This window comes from Macrotis lagotis, chromosome 2, assembly GCF_037893015.1.
Source record: "Macrotis lagotis isolate mMagLag1 chromosome 2, bilby.v1.9.chrom.fasta, whole genome shotgun sequence".
Lineage (NCBI taxonomy): Eukaryota > Metazoa > Chordata > Mammalia > Peramelemorphia > Peramelidae > Macrotis > Macrotis lagotis.
Window position 1 is genome coordinate 327926976 of NC_133659.1, and position 17115 is coordinate 327944090.

General features: G+C 52.8%; 2 protein-coding genes across 6 annotated transcripts in view; both read left to right on the forward strand.

Moving 5' to 3' along the window:
• HMGXB4 (HMG-box containing 4) overlaps positions 1-10195 on the forward strand; it is a 30558-nt gene extending 20363 nt beyond the window's left edge. Inside the window, exons 7-11 of one of the 3 annotated variants that reach the window (XM_074226790.1) lie at positions 851-959; positions 1170-1342; positions 3769-3891; positions 4351-5300; positions 7167-10179. In XM_074226790.1, coding sequence (XP_074082891.1) covers positions 851-959; positions 1170-1342; positions 3769-3891; positions 4351-4395 — 450 coding nt within the window. In that variant the 3' untranslated portion in view covers positions 4396-5300; positions 7167-10179. Of the gene's footprint in view, positions 1-850; positions 960-1169; positions 1343-3768; positions 3892-4350; positions 5722-7166 lie in introns of those variants that run through there. The other 2 variants (XM_074226789.1, XM_074226788.1) reach the window with 2 other exon arrangements.
• Positions 10196-10943: 748 nt separating this feature from the next.
• TOM1 (target of myb1 membrane trafficking protein) overlaps positions 10944-17115 on the forward strand; it is a 45135-nt gene continuing 38963 nt past the window's right edge. For 2 of the 3 annotated variants that reach the window (XM_074226791.1, XM_074226792.1), the window contains exon 1: positions 10944-11108. In XM_074226791.1, coding sequence (XP_074082892.1) covers positions 11051-11108 — 58 coding nt within the window. In that variant the 5' untranslated portion in view covers positions 10944-11050. The remainder of the gene's footprint in view (positions 11109-17115) is intronic. The other variant, XM_074226793.1, reaches the window with a different exon arrangement.

The following is a 17115-nucleotide window of genomic DNA, read 5'->3' on the forward strand; positions in this document are numbered from 1 at the left end:
TGAGGAAATTGCCTTGACTTGCCCAGGGTCCCCCCCACTGGAGAGTCAGAGTGAGGCTGACCCCAGGTCCCTTACCCGTCAGCCCCAGCCCTCCTCTCAGACAGTCGGTCTCTCCCCTGAACAAACTGACACCATCTGCTGCAGCTGCAGAAAGCAGAAGTAGGGTCTGACTTGGAAGGACAAGGAAGATGTTGGAAGGAGATGGGCAGCTGGGTGGCGTGGCATAGTGGTTGGTGCCCTGGCCTTGGAGTCAGCAGCATGGGAGTTTGAATCTGGCCTCAGATACTTGATTCACACTAGCTGTGTGACCCTGGGCAGGTCACTTCACCCTGATTGCCTTGTATCCAGGGCCATCTCCAGTCATCCTGATTCCTCTCTGGCTACTAGACCAGATGGTTCTGGAGGAGAAAGTGAGGCTGGGGACTTAGCACAGTCCCCTCACTACAATCCAGTTCATGTGCTTGTCATGACATCACCTCCCTGCTCTCGTAGTCTTCTTTGAGAAAAAGGACAAACATCATTAGGTGGGGCAGGCATGCAGCCCGGGCCCACGCCATTTGAGCCTGACCTGGCTCAGCCCCTGCCGCCGCTTCCTCCAGAGCTCCCTGTCCAGCCCTGGCCCCGTCATCACTCCTCTTCATTGCAAGGTCTGGAAAAGACACCAAGTGCAGCCCCCAAAAGAGCTGAAAGTCCAGCTTCCAGTAGGACGATCCCCCCACCCACCCAGGGCCCCCTCCCCCCACAGTACCCCCTCCAGCCTGGGTCTCCTGGCTGAGTCTGGCTGGCCAACCTTCACTTGCCTCTTCCCTCTTGTTCCCTCGTCCTGACCATCCTTCTCTTCTGTGATCAGGTCTGGAAGCAGAAGGCCCAGTATCTCCAGCACAAACAGAATAAAGCCGAGGCCACCACGGTGAAGAGGAAGGCTGCCGCTGGCCCCGAGGGCGCTGTAAGAGTCAAAGGTGGGAGCCACGGTGGAGCCTTTCAAGGTTGGGGCTGGGAGGGGGTGGCGTCCCCTCCTAAGCAAGAGAAGAAAAGGGGATGTGAGCAACCGACATAGGGACTGAGCCCTGGGAGCAGACTGGGAGTCCCAGCAGTGGGAAAGGCAGAGCAGAGAAGTCCAGCCCCGCAGTGCTCAAGTCTCCTCTCCCCGTTTTTCTCCTCTGGCCTAGCTGCTTCTCCTTCTGGAGTGATATCGCCTCACAAGAAGTCCCCTCCCAGCACAGTAGTGCTGTCTTCCTCCCCGGTCAAAGTCCCCGACACAGACCCCATTGATGTAGCTGCACACCTCCAACTCCTCGGAGAATCGCTGAGCCTCATCGGTCACCGCCTGCAAGAAACAGAGGTGAGTGTGGCAGCCGGCCCTTCGCCAGGCTCTCTGCAGGCTGGCCTCAGCCTCCCCAGGCCCCCTCTTACAACCAGCTCCTCCTCCTCCTCAGTGTCCGTCGTCCAGTTCAGCTTTGATTAGGCCACCTTCCCTCCCTCAGGGTCTGTCTCCTTCACACCGCCCCCTTGCTGCAGAGTCATTCTCCAGGGCCTTGTGGCAGCTATTGTGCCTCTCCTGGGATCTTCACATTCTGTCTGAACCCTCTTCCACCCTGGAAGTTCGGGGGAGGCAAGGGCCCCCCTCCTCCTTCTGTGACCCTGCCCAGCAGAATGAGGGGGCTTGGTGTGAGGGGATAGGCCTGGGATCTCTGAGGCCCACAGGGTCTGCTCTCAGCTTCAGGAGCCACACCCTCATGTTCTGTCAGGGTAGATGAGCCTGCTGAGGGCTGGGGGGCCAGGGGCTCCTGGGACACCTGGGGCTGCTGCCGTCTGGGAAGCTTGCCAGGCCCAGGACCCTTTGGGACTGCCTTCCTGCCACTTTGCTGTAAAGTCCTCCTGAGCTCCTCCAACTTCTGCATTGTCAAGGCAATGGCCACTTTGCAGGAGAGAGCCTGGAGCCCAGGGGCTTGGACCCCTCAGTTCCCCAAGACCTGTGCTCTCATCTGTCCCTAATTCCCTAAATTCTGTGCTCTCCAGAAAGCTTGAATTGGGAGAGTCTGTCATTGGAGGGATCTGTGATATAATGACTATGTTTGCTTCCTGAGAACAGGTGGCAGCCAAGGGCCACGCTCACTGCCATAAGTCTTGCCTGGCTCTGGGCGCACCTGGAAAGTGCCCGCCCTTTGACAGGAGGGAGCCCACAAGGTAACTTTGGGGTTTCCTCAACTCTTCCTTCCCCAGAGCACATCGACCAGGCACCTTCTGGAAGGCCCAACGGCAGTAGTTTTGAACTTCATCCAGCATATGCCTCCAGCGCCTCTGGGGCTTTAGAAAGATGGGGGTCGGGGGGGGGGGGGGGGCTTGGTTTGATCCTCGGCCCCAGGAAAGTCAGCCATCTGTTTCCTGGATTTCTGGTGGGTTGTGCGTTCTTGGGGTGAGGTGGCCCCAGAATTTGTTCTTCCCTCAGGTCTAGCCAGTCCTCTTCCAAGAAGTGGGATGGAGAAAGGGAGCCATGTCGGCAGTGGGGGGTCCCTTCCCTAGTCTTTTGGTGCCTTCCACTCCCATGGTCAGCCAGCGCAGCTCTAAATCTCTGTTCCTTTGTTCCTAGAGGCTCACCGCAGGGAATTTAAGAGTGTCACATCCCTCCACCAAAGGCAAGCCTAGGCATGGGTATGCCCAGGGCCCAGACTGACTGCCAGCCCGCGGAGGTTGGGCCGCCTCTGAGCCTTCCTTCCTACAGACTGCAGGCAGAGAGCCTGGGCTGGACAGGGCAGGGCCCACGGGGCCCCAGGTGTGCCGCATGCCAAGAAAGAATCTGTCTTCCTGAAAAACAGCCGAGCCCAATAGAAAGATCCAGCCCAGCGACCCCCCACTTCCCCTGGGTAGGGAAGTCACCCAGGCAGGGATTGGCCTCATTGGGGTTTGAACCCTGGAGATGCTGCCATCCCAAACAAGGCGATGAGGCAGGGCTGCCAGCAAGGAGGACAGTGGTGGTGATGAGAAGGGCCTGCCTCTGTAGCCCTTGGAAGGTCTAACCTCCCAGCCACCCCAGCAGGTGCGTGCCATTGATACCCACATTTCAGAGATGAGGAGCCTGAGGCAGAGCGGCAGAGACTGCTCAGAATCACCCGGCCAGTCAGAGTCTGGTACAAAAATCACACGGTGGCCCCCCGACTCCAAATCACTGAACCCCCCCCCCCCCCGATAATCACAAAAATGCTTTTCAGCTAAGCAAAGCAGTAGCATGAACTCCCAAAGTTGGGCAGAGGTCATTCGCATTCCTAGGGACCACCCTGCCCTGCATCTGTTGAGCAGCAGCCCATTGAGACCACTCAAGAAGCGCAGTGGCCTGGGGCTTCTTTGCCCCTGACCTAAGACAGCAGGTGGAGGGAGCGGGTGCCCGCCAGTGCCCGGACCTCACAGAGCAGGAGCTTCACAAGGAGCATTGCCCAGCTTGGGAGGTCTCTAGCACATGGAGCAGAGAAAATGTCACAGGAGGAAGCGAAAGCTTGCAGAGGGTAGAGCCCAGCCTGGCTCCTGCCAGCCTCAGTACCCTCTCCTCCATACCACCCTCTGAATGCGACGTGTCGATTCTAGGCACTAGCGGCCGTGGGCCCGGGGGCAGGAAGGACTCACAGGGCCCTGGACGACGGTGCACCGTCTGAGAATCCGAGGAGGCGTCACCCACACATTCCCCCGTGGGATCCCCAGCACCTGAGGAGGAGCCCAGCCGAACCAGGAAGTGACCTGGGGCAGTGACTGAAGTTTGTGATCCCTTCTTTTCAGGGAATGGTGGCCGTCTCGGGAAGTCTTTCGGTTCTTCTCGATTCTATCATTTGTGCCCTGGGCCCTCTGGCCTGCCTGACCACCCAGCTGCCGGAGCTGAACGGCTGCCCGAAGCAGGTCCTGGTGAGTCCAGCCTACCCCAGGTGCCTGGGCCAGGCCGGGGGAGCCCTGCCCCTGCTGGAGGGGTGGGCATGCATGTGTCTGCATGGGCATGCTCCGGGCCGCTCATCTCCGAGAGGGAGAGGCCTTGCTTGGGAGGGAAACAGTTCTAGAGAGGAACAGTCCCAGGCAAGCTGCCCCACAGGTACATGGCCGCTCTGGCCTTCCCTCTCCTCCCTGGCTGCTGCCGCAGAGGGATAAAGGGGAACCGAAGCAGGAGTTCCCCACCAGCGCCACAACTCATAGTCCCTTCCCTGGACCTCTCTCTGACCCCCCCCCTCGTCTCTCTCCCTCCCCTGGGCCCCTTGCTGACCCCCCCATCTCTGACCCGCCCCCAAGCCCCTCACTGACCCCCTCAGTTGCCCTGCACAGAAAGCTTCCCTAAAGCTCCTCCAACCCATGCTGTCTGTTGTTCCTTTCTAGTCCAACACTCTGGACAACATCGCCTACATTATGCCTGGACTTTGACAACTAAGGACTCTGGGACCCGTACTCGCCCTGCTCCCCTGCTGGCTCACATGGACATGGACTGTTCTAGCACCTTTGCTGGCTTCTGGGTGTAGGTTTTAATGTTTTTAATACATGTACCATATATACATAGGATTGTAACTACCTACTTTTAACAATTTTATGGAAGGTGAACACTCAGCCAAGGGGAACTTGGGCTGAAATGTGGGTTTGGGTTTTTAATTCTGTTTTGCTTTGCTTTTCTCTGGTGGTGGATCAATCTGCCTTAAAATCAAAGAAACTTGGGGGCCTGGGGGTTGTTCTGCACACCGAAGGCACCTCTTTTATGGACATAAAACATGGTGGTTTTGTTCCAAGCCGAGTGCTGTCCCCCAGACCTATCATTGACCGTTTGCCTTACTATCTTGCAGTCTGACGTATACTAGGAAAGAAGGGGATGGGAAGAGGGGAGAGAAAACACAAATCCTTTCAACTCAAGGTGACCATCTCTACTTTACTCCCAGGTGGGAGATGACCAAGTCATTTCCATCTGGAGGGAGAGAACAGGCTTAGGCCAGAGATCACTAGCTCTTGGTCCCATTGCTAGTCTGGATGGAGACTAAGGACATAGGAAAGCCCCAGACCCCAGGTGCCAGCGGGCTGGTCTGCCAGCACGCCGCCCCACGGGGGACACGGCCAGAGCTCTTCCTTGAACTGCACTTACTCGGATGCTGTGGCCGAGGGCCGTCAGCCCCAGGGCCAGAAGCTGGACTCCTCCAGACCCTGAGGCCTCCGTGGCAGGAGAAGACGTCAGTTGGCTCAGCCTGGCTACCCTTCGGGCGCCCGTCTCCTGCATTCTCCCAACAAGCGAGGGCTGAGAGGTCTGCCTTCCGCTCACAAGGGAACCGCAGGCACCGGAGTCTTAGGTAGTTTTATACGTATGTGTGTGTATGTGTGTGCATTGTAATCATGTATATTTAACTCTTTACAATCTGTTAGTTTTTAATTTATCCTGTAAATTTCTGTATATATAATTTAATAACAAAAAACCTCCACCAGCAGCAGCATGGGGAAGATTCAGATTTGTTAGATTTGTCCCTCTTGCCATCCCTTTCCCCATCCTCCCTCCAGACCACCCTGAAAACATTCACATGACTCTAGCTGGAGGCATTTCTTGACAAAGAAGAATCATTCCTTTAGGATTCTAACTCCTCATGGAAAAATGTGTGACCGGTGCTGAATGAAGGGCTAAGGGTGTGTGTGTGTGTGTGTGTGGTGTGTGTGTGTGTGTGTAAGGGGGGTGTTTGTGGTAAAGGTGAAGGAGCTATGTGGGTGGGTGTGGTGTGTGTGGAGGGGGTATGGGGAGTGTTGGTGTGGTAGGAGTGGGGGGTGCGTGTCTGTGTGTGTGGAGGGGGTAAGGTGTGGGTGTGGTGTGTGTTGTAGGTGTAGGAGCTGTGTGGGTGAGTGTGGTGTATGGGTAGGGGTGTATATGGGTGGGTGGGGGTGGGTGCGAGTGACACCCTGCTCTCTTAGCCTTGTTTCCATGCCACCAAACTAAATTCACTTTCTCATGGGAGAGAAAGCACTTGAAGTTTGGGGGCAGGAGATCTGCTGGCATTGGGCAGGCCTCGGTGGTCTGCCTCCTGGACTGCCACTTGCTGGCTCCTCTCTGAACACCCTCCTCTTCCTGGGCTACAGCCCAGCTGGTTCAGAGGAAATTCTGGGGAGCCTCTGAGGTTCTCCATCCCTTCCCCATCAAATAGCTATGCTAGCACCAAGCCCAACTTTGGAACAGTCACTAAACGCTAGACGCGTGTCCCCTCTCCACTCAAAGTTGCTATGTGGTGTCGCTGAAACCCTAACCCTAACCTTTCCCAGCAGCCGGCTCAGCCTCCTGCCCCAAAGCTTTGTTGCACACCAGTAAAAGCTTCCCTTTTGACAAGGAAGGAAGCCTAGGACTTGGATCCAGAACCAGATTGGGTTCCTTCCAAGTTTGCCATTTATAGAGCAAAGAAGTTCTGATGTGGGCCCATTCTTTGTTTTTGTTTTGTTTTCAAAACCGAACCCTATTGTATTTGTATTTAAAATTTGTATACATTTGTATAATAATCTGTACCTTGTGACCTTTGGTACTATTAGAGGGAAATCTTGGGATTCAGACCTACTTAACAGTTTTTATATAATTGCTTTGGTTTGGTTTTTTAAACAAATCCTAGTGGTTTGGTCCAAATCCCATTAAAGTTGTATAAAGAAATAAAATTTTGTACTTATATATTAAAAAAAACCCACATTTTTAAATTTTGAGTATTGTCTCATCTGTTTTCCCTGTGCTGCAAAGCAATAGGTTAATAATACTCTTCAAACCTATCCCCATACCCCAGTCCTCTTTCCCCTTGAGAATTCCATCGTCTTTTTCTAATAGAACGTCACTGGCCATTTTCCTGATGCACCTCTGCTTGTGTGTCAGGCTTCACGTTGTGAGCATACATACTTGTTTCTCCTCTCCACATGCCGAGGACAGGGGAAATGTCACTGCTCAATCAAAACTCATTTTTTTCTGGGTGCTTTGCAGAGCCCTTTAGCCACGACATGAATGAGGAACCTGAGGCTAAGGGAGAGTAGGACCTCACTGGGATCAGGGCCAGGATCCTGTTCCTTGGCCTCTCTCTATCCAAGTTTCCTCATTCTCTAAGCCCCAGAGGTCTGGACCCTGCCCTGTGAGGCCCCTTTCAGCTCTAACTCCCTGCCCCAGACTCCCTTTCCACCTTCCCCTCTTGCTCCTCTTTATACAGAACAGCTGGTTGGTACAACTGAGGACCAAAGCACGCTGACCTTTGCAGAGCCTCGGATTTCTCGCCTCCCTAGGCCTGGGGCTAGCCGGCAGAAGTCCCTGGTGAGCTCACTGCGGCAGGAGGCAGAGGGGCCCACTCCGGCCTCCCTTCTTCATCTTGTACCGTTCATGCTCATGGAGTTGTTTCCCTCCTTCGGTCAGCCTCACATTTGTGGCAATATTAAGACTTGTCTAAAAAGCTAAAAATGCAGAATGTGAATATTACTCTATATAATGGAAGAGAGATATCACAAAGCTGAAGGGAAGAGAAATTGTGCCTTTATTTTGATTGGACCTGTACTTTTGAGGAATTCCCTCCTATTGATGCAAACCGGCATTATCTACTCACAGCCAGAATGTGTCTGAGGCTGGATTGGGACCCAGGTCTTCCTAACACCAAGGCTAGCTCCATCCACTAAGTCATACTGCCTCCTGTGCCTTTGTCCTGGATTAAAATGGAATTCAATGAATATTAAGCCTTTTCCATGCATTTTCAAGACTTTAGGGCCATGAGGATAATCCCTACCCTCCCTACCAGGGGTGAAGTAGAATCTGTGCAGAAATAAATACAACCATCTGATCAGAAAGCCTCCTCTAAGAGTGCACAGCTGCTCTGTGCCAACCTTTGAAAGAAGTTGGAAGGCGAGCATTCTGGGTCCAAGGACATCTCACTGAGACGTAGGAAGGGTGTTTGGGATTGGGACCATCCGGTACAAAGAAAGAGCAAAAACCAGAGCAATGGAAAATCAGCGAGGTGAGAGGCTAATTATGGAGAGATCTTGGGTTTGAATGATTTCCTTTCCTGGTCTCTCTATTATCATTAATCAAATGATAAATGTGTGTCAGACATCTTGCTGGGCCCTGGATGGGAAGAAGTTTAGATCAGACTGCCACTCCTCTGCCTTCATGGAATGTACAGGGTGGCAGATCCTTGTCAAATGAATTCCATAGTTGTAGAACCAAATGTCACATGAATTTGTCATAGGAGGCCAAAGGGGAATGGGCTGCTGAGTCCTTCATTATTAGCCATGTAATCTCCCTTGTTATGACCCTCTCTTCATTTGTGAAAAATAGAATGGAAGAAAAGCAAGAAACCACCTGGGTGCCCAGGAGTGAGACAGCTAAAGCATTCTCGAACTTCAGAGGAATATTACTTCACCATAAGAAAAGATGCAAAGAGGCGGCTAGGTGGCACAGTGGATAAAGCACCGGTCCTGGAGTCAGGAGTACCTGGGTTCAAATCCGGTCTCAGACACTTAATAATTACCTAGCCATGTGGCCTTGGGCAAGCCACTTAACCCCATTTGCCTTGCAAAAACCTAAAAAAAAGAAAAGAAAAAAAGATACAAAGACAATTAATTAATGTTGCCAAGAGACCAAGCAAAAGCCCAAAGAACAGTGTAGACTTGTCATGGAGAGAGGGCAAGAACACTAACCGACTGCAAATCGAGCCAACAGTGTTGATGCCATCTTGTTTTAAACTAGTGTCCGTGGTGCAGACCGACATGGCAAAGACACTGACTCAACCATTGCTGTTTCCTTGTCTAGGGCAGACATTGGCAGACTGAGGTCTGGTTTGTAAAGTCCTAAGGATGGTTGTCAGCCTCTGGGCCTTAACTTGCCAAACTCTGGTCTACAGGATCAGGGCATCATAAATCCAGTCCAGAGAGAGATCTTAGACCCTCTGGTTCAGACCCTTCAAGCCAAGGGAAGTGATTGGCCTGGGGTCACCCCTTTGTCCCCCAAGGGAGGCGTGTTTTCTCATTTTCATTTTGAGTTGGGTTATGAGTTGATACTGTGATTTGTTTGGGAGTTCCATTTTGCTTCTGGGGATGTTTCTGGGCTAGTCTTTGTTTCTCATACACCCATTTAAATGCATATCTGTTGATGGAAGTTAAAGCAAGATTGATGAATGAAGCAAATGGTCCTGAACTTGGACTTCTCTGAGATCTTGTGGTTTTTGCATGTTCTTTTTCTGTCCTGATCCAGACAAATGTGAGAAGCGGCTCCAACCTGGTGTTAAAATGTACTCCACACCTCCTTCCAAGCTGTGCCAAGGACTTGAGTGAATGAATGGCTTGGAGATCCCCCATTAGAATGGGACTTATTTTTCCATCCGCATCCTCAGCGTTTAGCACAGGTCATTCATCCAACTCTGACTTCCTCTTTCCCCTCTTAATAACATCTGCCTACCTCACAAGGTTAAGCCTAGGATGTTTTGGAAAGAGTCCATCATGGGAGTCAGTAGATTGGAACCAGTCTCCTCTTTGCTCCTCATTAGCTACCTGGGTGATTTTTGGCGGCCTCATGCCCTCCATGCCCCCATCTGTGAATGAAGGGCCTGGGACTCGCCCTCTAAGCTCCCAGTGTACATTAAGGTTGACAAGGGACTTCCCTAACAGTACTCTTCAAGTTAGATGGTTCGATCCCTCTCTTACTGATGAGGCAGGGAGGCTCCAAGGGCTCATCCCGGGTCCTGGTCTGAGCGTCAGGCTGGGGGATGCCCTTTGGGAGCTCCAAGGCCTATGCAAACCTCACCCACTGGGTCGGGTCTTCCCCATTCTTCCCAGTACCTTTCTATGTCTTTTTGTTTATTGTGCACATTCTCTGCCTCTCCTCTTTCCACCAGTAGAATGTAAGCCCCTTGAGGGCAAAGAATGCTTCCAAGGTTTTTTTGTACCCTGTGACCTGGCACATAACAGGTATTTATTCATAAATGCTTGTTGAATTGAACCATAGCAGTAACTAATGTTTTCATAGCCCTTTCTCCTCTGAGGCCTGAACAGATTCCAGCTTCTATTCAGGCCTTTTAAAGTCACATTATTGTAATCAAAGAATACTTAACACCTAATAAGAATAAAGAAAACCTGTTTTTATGATTCTTTGGGTTGTTTACAATCAATAAAAGCATCATTCTCCCTATTTTACAGCGAAGATTCCTTGAAACCAGCCTGATACTGCCTTGGAAGGGCAGCCCTTGCCCGGGGGCAGGCAGCCCTTGCCCGGGGGTCTCTGGCCCGAGGGAGCCCCAATTCCTGGCTTTTCCTTCTTTTTGGAGAGCAGACAGGTAGTCTTGTTGGAAAGGCCCCAGGGGAAGGTTGAGAACGCAAGATTATGAATGGTCCCGGGTTTCCATCCTGGGGGGGGGCTTCACGACTTGAACCTGACATTGGGCCCCACCGTGGGCCCCGTGGCCACTTCAAGGTGCCCCCATTCGCCACTTAATTATTATTTGACCGACAGAATCTGAGACAAAGAGGGAGCCCCAGTGACCGGCAGCAGAGCCCGGGGACCCCTTCCCTCGTCTGGGCCTCGGCTACCCCTCTGAGTGCGGAGGGGGGGCTAGAAGCGCTGCCAGGTTCCCCAGCTTCCCTAAAAAGGGCGCTGGAAGCCCAAGAATGGGGACAGCACGGGGGAGGGGCAGGGCGGCGGGGGCTGCCCAGGATGACCTCTGACCCGGGTGCGCTTAGTGAGCACCGGAGGCACCGCTGGCACAGTTGGCACGCACTGGGTGCCCACTTCAGGGGTTTGAGCCCCCCACCCCTTGTATCACACAGGGAGGGCCTTCAGCTCCTTCCTGGGTGCGAGCCCGCCCCAAGGTAGCGGACGTCCCAAGGGCTCCCCACAACGGCAGGGGGCTGGCCGCGATGACCCCCGACCCTGACACCCGGCAGGAAGCGGCGGGCTGGGAGGGTGACGTCGCCGCGCCGGCCCAGGGAGCCCCGCCCCCGCCGGTGATTGGCACGCCGCGGGGCGGGGCCGGGTCACGTGAGCGCCGCAGCCGTGGCAGTTGCCGTCAGCTGATCCCCCGGGCGCGGAGGGGCGGCGGCGGCGGCGGCGGCGGCCATGGCCATGGACTTCCTCCTGGGGAACCCCTTCAGCTCTCCCGTGGGGCAGCGCATCGGTGAGTGCCCGCGCCCCGGCCCCCGGCGCCGGCCCCCGCCCCGGGGACGCCTCGGGCCCCGAGCCCGGCCGGGGCCTCGGGGGAGCCTCCCCGCCCCCTCGAGAGGCAGCGAGCCGGCGGCCGCCAGCCAATGGGCAGCGGCCCGGCGCCGACTGGCGGGGGCCGCGGCCTATGGGCCGCCGCGGGGGGCGGGCGCTGGGCGCCGCAGCTCCGCCAATGAGCGCCCGAGAGGGTCCCCGGAGCCGGGCAGAAAGTTTTCTCTCTTAAAGGGCCCGCGGCCTCCCCGCCCCCTCCCGAGGGAGGGACCCCAAAGAGAAGGCGAGCAGGGGGCGCCTCCTGTGTGCCCCGGGACGCCCCCGTGTTGGGGGGCCGGGGATCCCCGGGCCGGGGGTGGGGGTGGGGGTGGGGGGTGCCCCCAGGGTCACCAGCCTCAGCCCGCCGGCAGACTTGGGCCGTAGAGGCCAGAAGTGAGGAGCCCCGGGCAGGGGTGCGGGCCTGGCCTCGGCGCCAGGACACGAGTTCGAGTCCAGCCTCGGGACCCGGCCCTTGTGGGGCAGAGACTGGGAGAGGACTTGGGCCAGGCCCCGGGCCGTGGCGGGCCACAGCCGCCCTGCCCTGGCAGAGCCCCCCGAGGCCCGCTGCGAGTGGGGTGCTCACCTGAACCCCGGCAGGCCCAGAGCCAGGGCCCGGCTTCCTGCAGGGCCCCCCCCAGCCAAGGTGCTTGGTGCCCCAAGTCCGGCCTTCTGTGGGGTCACCGGTGGAAGAGCCCCCTTCCGAGCCCCGGCCGTGGGGCGAATGCAGCCCTCTGCGGGCCGGTGCCCTGCTGGCAGTGCCCGGGGGAGCAGACACCATCCCTGCCCCCCGGGAGCCAGGATCTCTCAGGCAGAAAGGAGGAGGCTGGCACGCCAGGCAGGGCACCACCGGGGCAGAGGCGAGCTTCCAAAGGGCTAGGGAAGTGTGGAGGAGAATCAGCTGCCAAGGGCTTCCAAGTGCTGTCTCCATTTTGCAGATGAGTAAACTGAGGCCTAAAAAGAAATCATTTCCTCAGCATCCTGTAGCCAATAAGTGTCAAAGGTGGCATTGGAACCCGGCTCCCTCCTCACTCCCCATCCAGCTCTCTGTCGAGGTGGAGGTCATGGAAGGCCGCTCCCATGCCAGCTCTGCAGCGCCCAGAGAGGTCGGCGGGTCCTTTGTCTGGCGCACAGTGGGGAAAGGTGACTTAGCAGAGGCCCCGGCGCCGGTGGCAGACCCAGCAGGGGCAGCGGCCGCCCTCCCGCCCGGCGGCCACCTCTGACGGTGACCCACAGCTCAGAGGGCCCTGAAGGACTTCCACGGTCAGTGTTATGCCCACTTCCTAGAGAAGGAAACTGAAGCTTAGGCGTGCCCAGGACCCCAAAGCCAAAGGCACAGAGATCTGGACAAAGTAGACCTCCGTCTGTGGGACTTGAGGCAAATCACTGACCTTTCTGTGCCTCAGTTTCCTCTTCTGTGAAATGGAGCTAAGAACAGCCTCTGCTTCCCAGAGTTGTGAGGATCCAATATGTGTAAACATTCAAGAGCCATCCGGATGCCGGCTATTCTTCCTGCTTGCCAGCGCCTAACATCATGCCGCTGTGACCCCACCTCAGCCACCTCCTTGATCCATATACCCCTTCCTCCCCTCTCCCCTGGTGTCATCCCAAGGCAGAACCTGGGCTGCTTGGTGGGCTTCTGTTTTTTTGTTTGTTTGTTTGCTAGGCAGTGGGGTTAAGTGGCTTGCCCAAGGCCACACAGCCAGGTCATTATCCACCTAGCTGCCCCGCTTGGTGGGCTTCCTAATTTGGGTAAGTGTAGAAGTCAAAAGAGACCCACATGAAGTACCCAACTGTCAGATTTCAGGGGAGAGGAATCTCGTGCAAAAACCCCATAATTCCTGAGATGCAGCATAATGTGAGGACCTGAGTTCAAATTCTGACTCTGACTCTGCTTGTGTGACCTAGGTCAAGTCCCTTATCCTCTGAGGCCATCTAATGAGGTGGCTGGACACCCCTTCCCTCTCTAGAGCTATGACCCTGTGGCCAGCTCAACCTTCCTAGGCTCATAAGTCCACTCCACCTGCCTCAGGGAATTCCCTCCCCCCTTGTCCCCTGACCCGGCTTCAGGTCCCCCAGGCTGAAGCCAGTATTTCCAGCTGCCATTCATCTCCCACTTTGGCAAGACTCCCCCCAAGGTGACTGATTCACAGATTGCCTTTGCCTCCTTCCTTCCTCTTACAAGCAAACACAGGGAAGCTTCTGGTATGAGCCTTTAATAGCATCCTTAAAGAAGTAGATAGGGGAATAAGCATTTATTAAGGGCCTACTGTGTGCCAGTCACTGTATTAAACCTTTCCAAAATGGTGTCTCATTTGATCCTCACAACAACCAACCCAATCTAACCCCTGTGCCACCTACCTAGTTACCATTTCCCAACATCAACAAGAAAAGGGTCATGTCTTCAATGTTTCTAGATGAAATAGAAAGGAAATTCTGGAGAAATCATCCGTGGAAAGGAATGAAGTGAGACATTGATAAGAGCAGAATCCATTCGAGGAAGTCGTTGGATTTTGTATGTTTACAGTGGGCAGGACCCTTCTAGAGGGCATCATCTCCAGCCCTTAGCCCAGCCATGAATTCCAAACATGGCAGTCATGCAGCCTTTGCCTGAACATCTTGTAAAGAGGGACTCTCTGAGTCCTGCCCGAGTTGGTCATTCCACTGTTGAATTTTGAATAATTAAAACATGTTCTCCACCACTGAAACCGGCTTCTCTCTAGTTTCAGTGCATCAGTTCTAGGTCTGGCCTCCCAAGCCAAGGCTATATAGCCTCTTCCATATGGTCCTTCCCATTCTGAAAGATACCGGTCTTATCCCCTGCCTTCCCCAGGTCACACAACACAAGCACCTTGAGGATAAGAACATCATTCTTTTTTAAATCCCTAGCCAAGACACAGAAACTGTTTAGTAGAAGTTTATTTGTTAGTTAATTTTCTTCTCCTAGATAAGTAATAGCTCTCACCTTCCCTGGTTTTGGTCCCATGCATCCTGTTACATTTTTTTTCTGTTTTTCCCCTAATGGTTGAATGGGATGGGGGAGAAGGAACAGGAAGAACAACATCTATTTCTAGTCTTACAAGCCTGGTGCTTTGGGTGGATGATATTATTGACAAGATTAGGGAAATAAGAAAGAGGTTCCAGTTTCAGTGGAAAGATGGCATGGCCTTTAGGTATGGCCTACCTTGCTTAGTTTCTGATTAACAGAACAATGGAGTAGAGATTTCCCCTGGGCAAATGGAAAGGGAGAAATGAGAATTTGGGGAATGATCCTTTTATGGCCCCTTGGGGGAAAGGCTGCCATTTTTTTTTAATCTGGAAGAATGAATATGGGAGTTGGGAGCTGGAAGAAGCTAAGTGGAGAGAGCATCAACAGCTTGGGACAGAGAGTTGCCAAAGCTAACTAAGGGAATAATAAATAATCTGGAGTTTAAAAAAAAAATAGACTTTTTGTTTTGTTGTTACTGAGATTTCTCCTGTGTCCCTCTCCCCTCCCAGAGAGACATTCTTTTTTTTTTTGTTAGGTTCTGTTTTGGGGGGTGTTTTGGCAAGGCAATGGGGCTAAGTGGCTCGCCCATGGTCATACAGCTAGGTAATTATTAAGTGTCTGCGGTCGAATTTGAACTCAGGTCCTCCTGATTCCAGGACTGATGCTCTATTCACTGTGCCACCTAGAAAGCCATTCTTCTATTTTGAGAAAGGGATGGAGGGAAAATGAAAGAAATAAAACTCAACAAAAGCAATCAGCACATACAAAAACCTGCCATTCTACTCAGTGTCCACACCTATGGACCTCCAAGAGACAGATGGGGGGAGGGGGGTGATGTCTTCTCATATCTTTTGGATCCAGGCCTGTTCTGTATATTTTTGCAACAGTCAGTTTTGAGTTGTTCTGTGATAGTTAGCTGTCTTTGGAAGGTCTTGTCTCTCCTCTGGAAAAAATGTAAGAGAGAGAAAAGACAGATGTCTTCTAAAGTATAGAAGTATACTGATTATGTGTAAAGTTGATTCTTCTTGGCTCCAGAGGGCAGGAATATAGGGTGGAGAGTGGACAAGGGTAGATTCTGACTTATGTACTAAGGTCATATTTGCTGAAAAATCAATTTGAACCATAGAAAAGAGGCAAGAGGTGGTTGTTTAGCCTCTGGAGGCCCTTGTTGAGGGAGGCTGGGATGTTGAAGGAGGGACTTCTATCCCATTCTTTCGGAGGATGAACTCACTGGCTTCTGGGTCCTTCTCAGCAGAAACAAGAACCAGACAAAATGATAGCAATTCATTGGAAGAGCAAAAGATCTAAAAATATCAAGAGGAATGATGCCAGGAAAGCAGGAATAAACTTTGAGTCTCACTTCTGGACTTTATATTATAAAGCAGTGGCTAGCAGCAGATGACTGGAACAGGCCAACTGATGAAGAATCAGGAACAATTGTCCTCAAAATCCCAGAGTCTGATAATTCTCCTTCCTCCCCCAAAATAAAGTTTACCTGGAGAGCTTCCTACTAACATGAACACCCAGGAAAACTTGAAGCCACCTGGCAGAAATTAACTTCAGGCAAACATCCGAGACCCTACACCACATGGCACAACCTGGCTGGTAAGGGTCATATGAGACAGAAGAGAGTGGGGAGGAGAGGAGGGATTCCCCTCCCCCTTTGTGCTATTCAGATAGCTGCACCTTAAGGACTGAGGGGAGTAGATTTTCCATGGCCTCAGGGCCAGACCTGCTATATACCTTTCCCAAGTTATTTAACCCCTCCTGTCTCAACCCCCACATCAAAATAGATAGAACTCCTGCCCTCCTCACCCTGGAGGATCCCAGAACAAAGGAGAAGAATGACTGAAAAGGCCAGTGGGATTGTTGCCCGCCCAAGGCTGGCATGTGAGACATTCAGTGAATGAAGACCTGTTGAATGAGGTGAAGACTATTCTCAAATGGAACCTGGAAAGAGGAGAACATGGAACAAGGCAGGAGAGGTGGGGTGTTTTCAATGAGGTGAAACCGGGCAAACTGTCCAGGTGCAGAGGCAGAGAGGCAGGTGCCCATGAGGAGGTCAGGATGCCAGAGAGGAGGATGCGTAAGTGGAGGCAGGAAGTCAGGGGCTGAGGGAACATTATGAAAACTGGGAGAGCATAGCAGAAAAAGCCCAGGTCTAGGATTCTGGGGCATTCTGGATTTAGGGGCCCCACCCTACCCCTCACTAGCAGATTATGGGCAAATCACCTCATACACCTATTCCTTTTCTGATGGGGCTGTTGGCCCTTTTTACTTACTGTTGATTATTTAAAAACCTTTAAGTTTCAAATTCTCCCCTTCCTACAGCTCTCTGACAGACACCCCCCTCTTGTTCATTGAGAAATCAAGCATCATGACATTAGTTATACATAATGTAGTCATCCAAAATTTTTTTAAATTATTTATTTTGGCATTCATTTTTTAAATATTATCAGAGACATTATAGGGAATTCTTCAGTGACTCTGTCAGCTTCCCTCCCCAATAGAGATTTCACCACATCCCAGTTTTATCCATTTCCTCCATAAGATGGAGGCGGGGCAGTTAGGTGGCACAGTGACTGGTGGAGTCAGGAGGACCTGAGTTTAAATCTGGTCTCAGACACTTAATAACTACCTAACTGTGTGACCTTGGGCAAGCCACTTAACCCCACTGCCTTGCAAAGAAAAAGAAAAGAAAATTCATAAGATGGAGGAGGGGGCATGTCACAATGGGGAGGTGTCCAAGGTCCAGGGGGGCCTTCCTTCCTTTCATCTGATAAGATGAAGCCTTGAGGAAAGTGCCATATAAACCTTAGTGTTATTTTTTAAAAAGTGATGGTGACTTTTACTGTGAATACTAGAGCCATGCAGAAAAAAAATCCCGTGTTCTCCTAGTTTCAGGGATCTCCAAATGAGAGCTGCCCCAAGACTTCTTCTTCCAAGA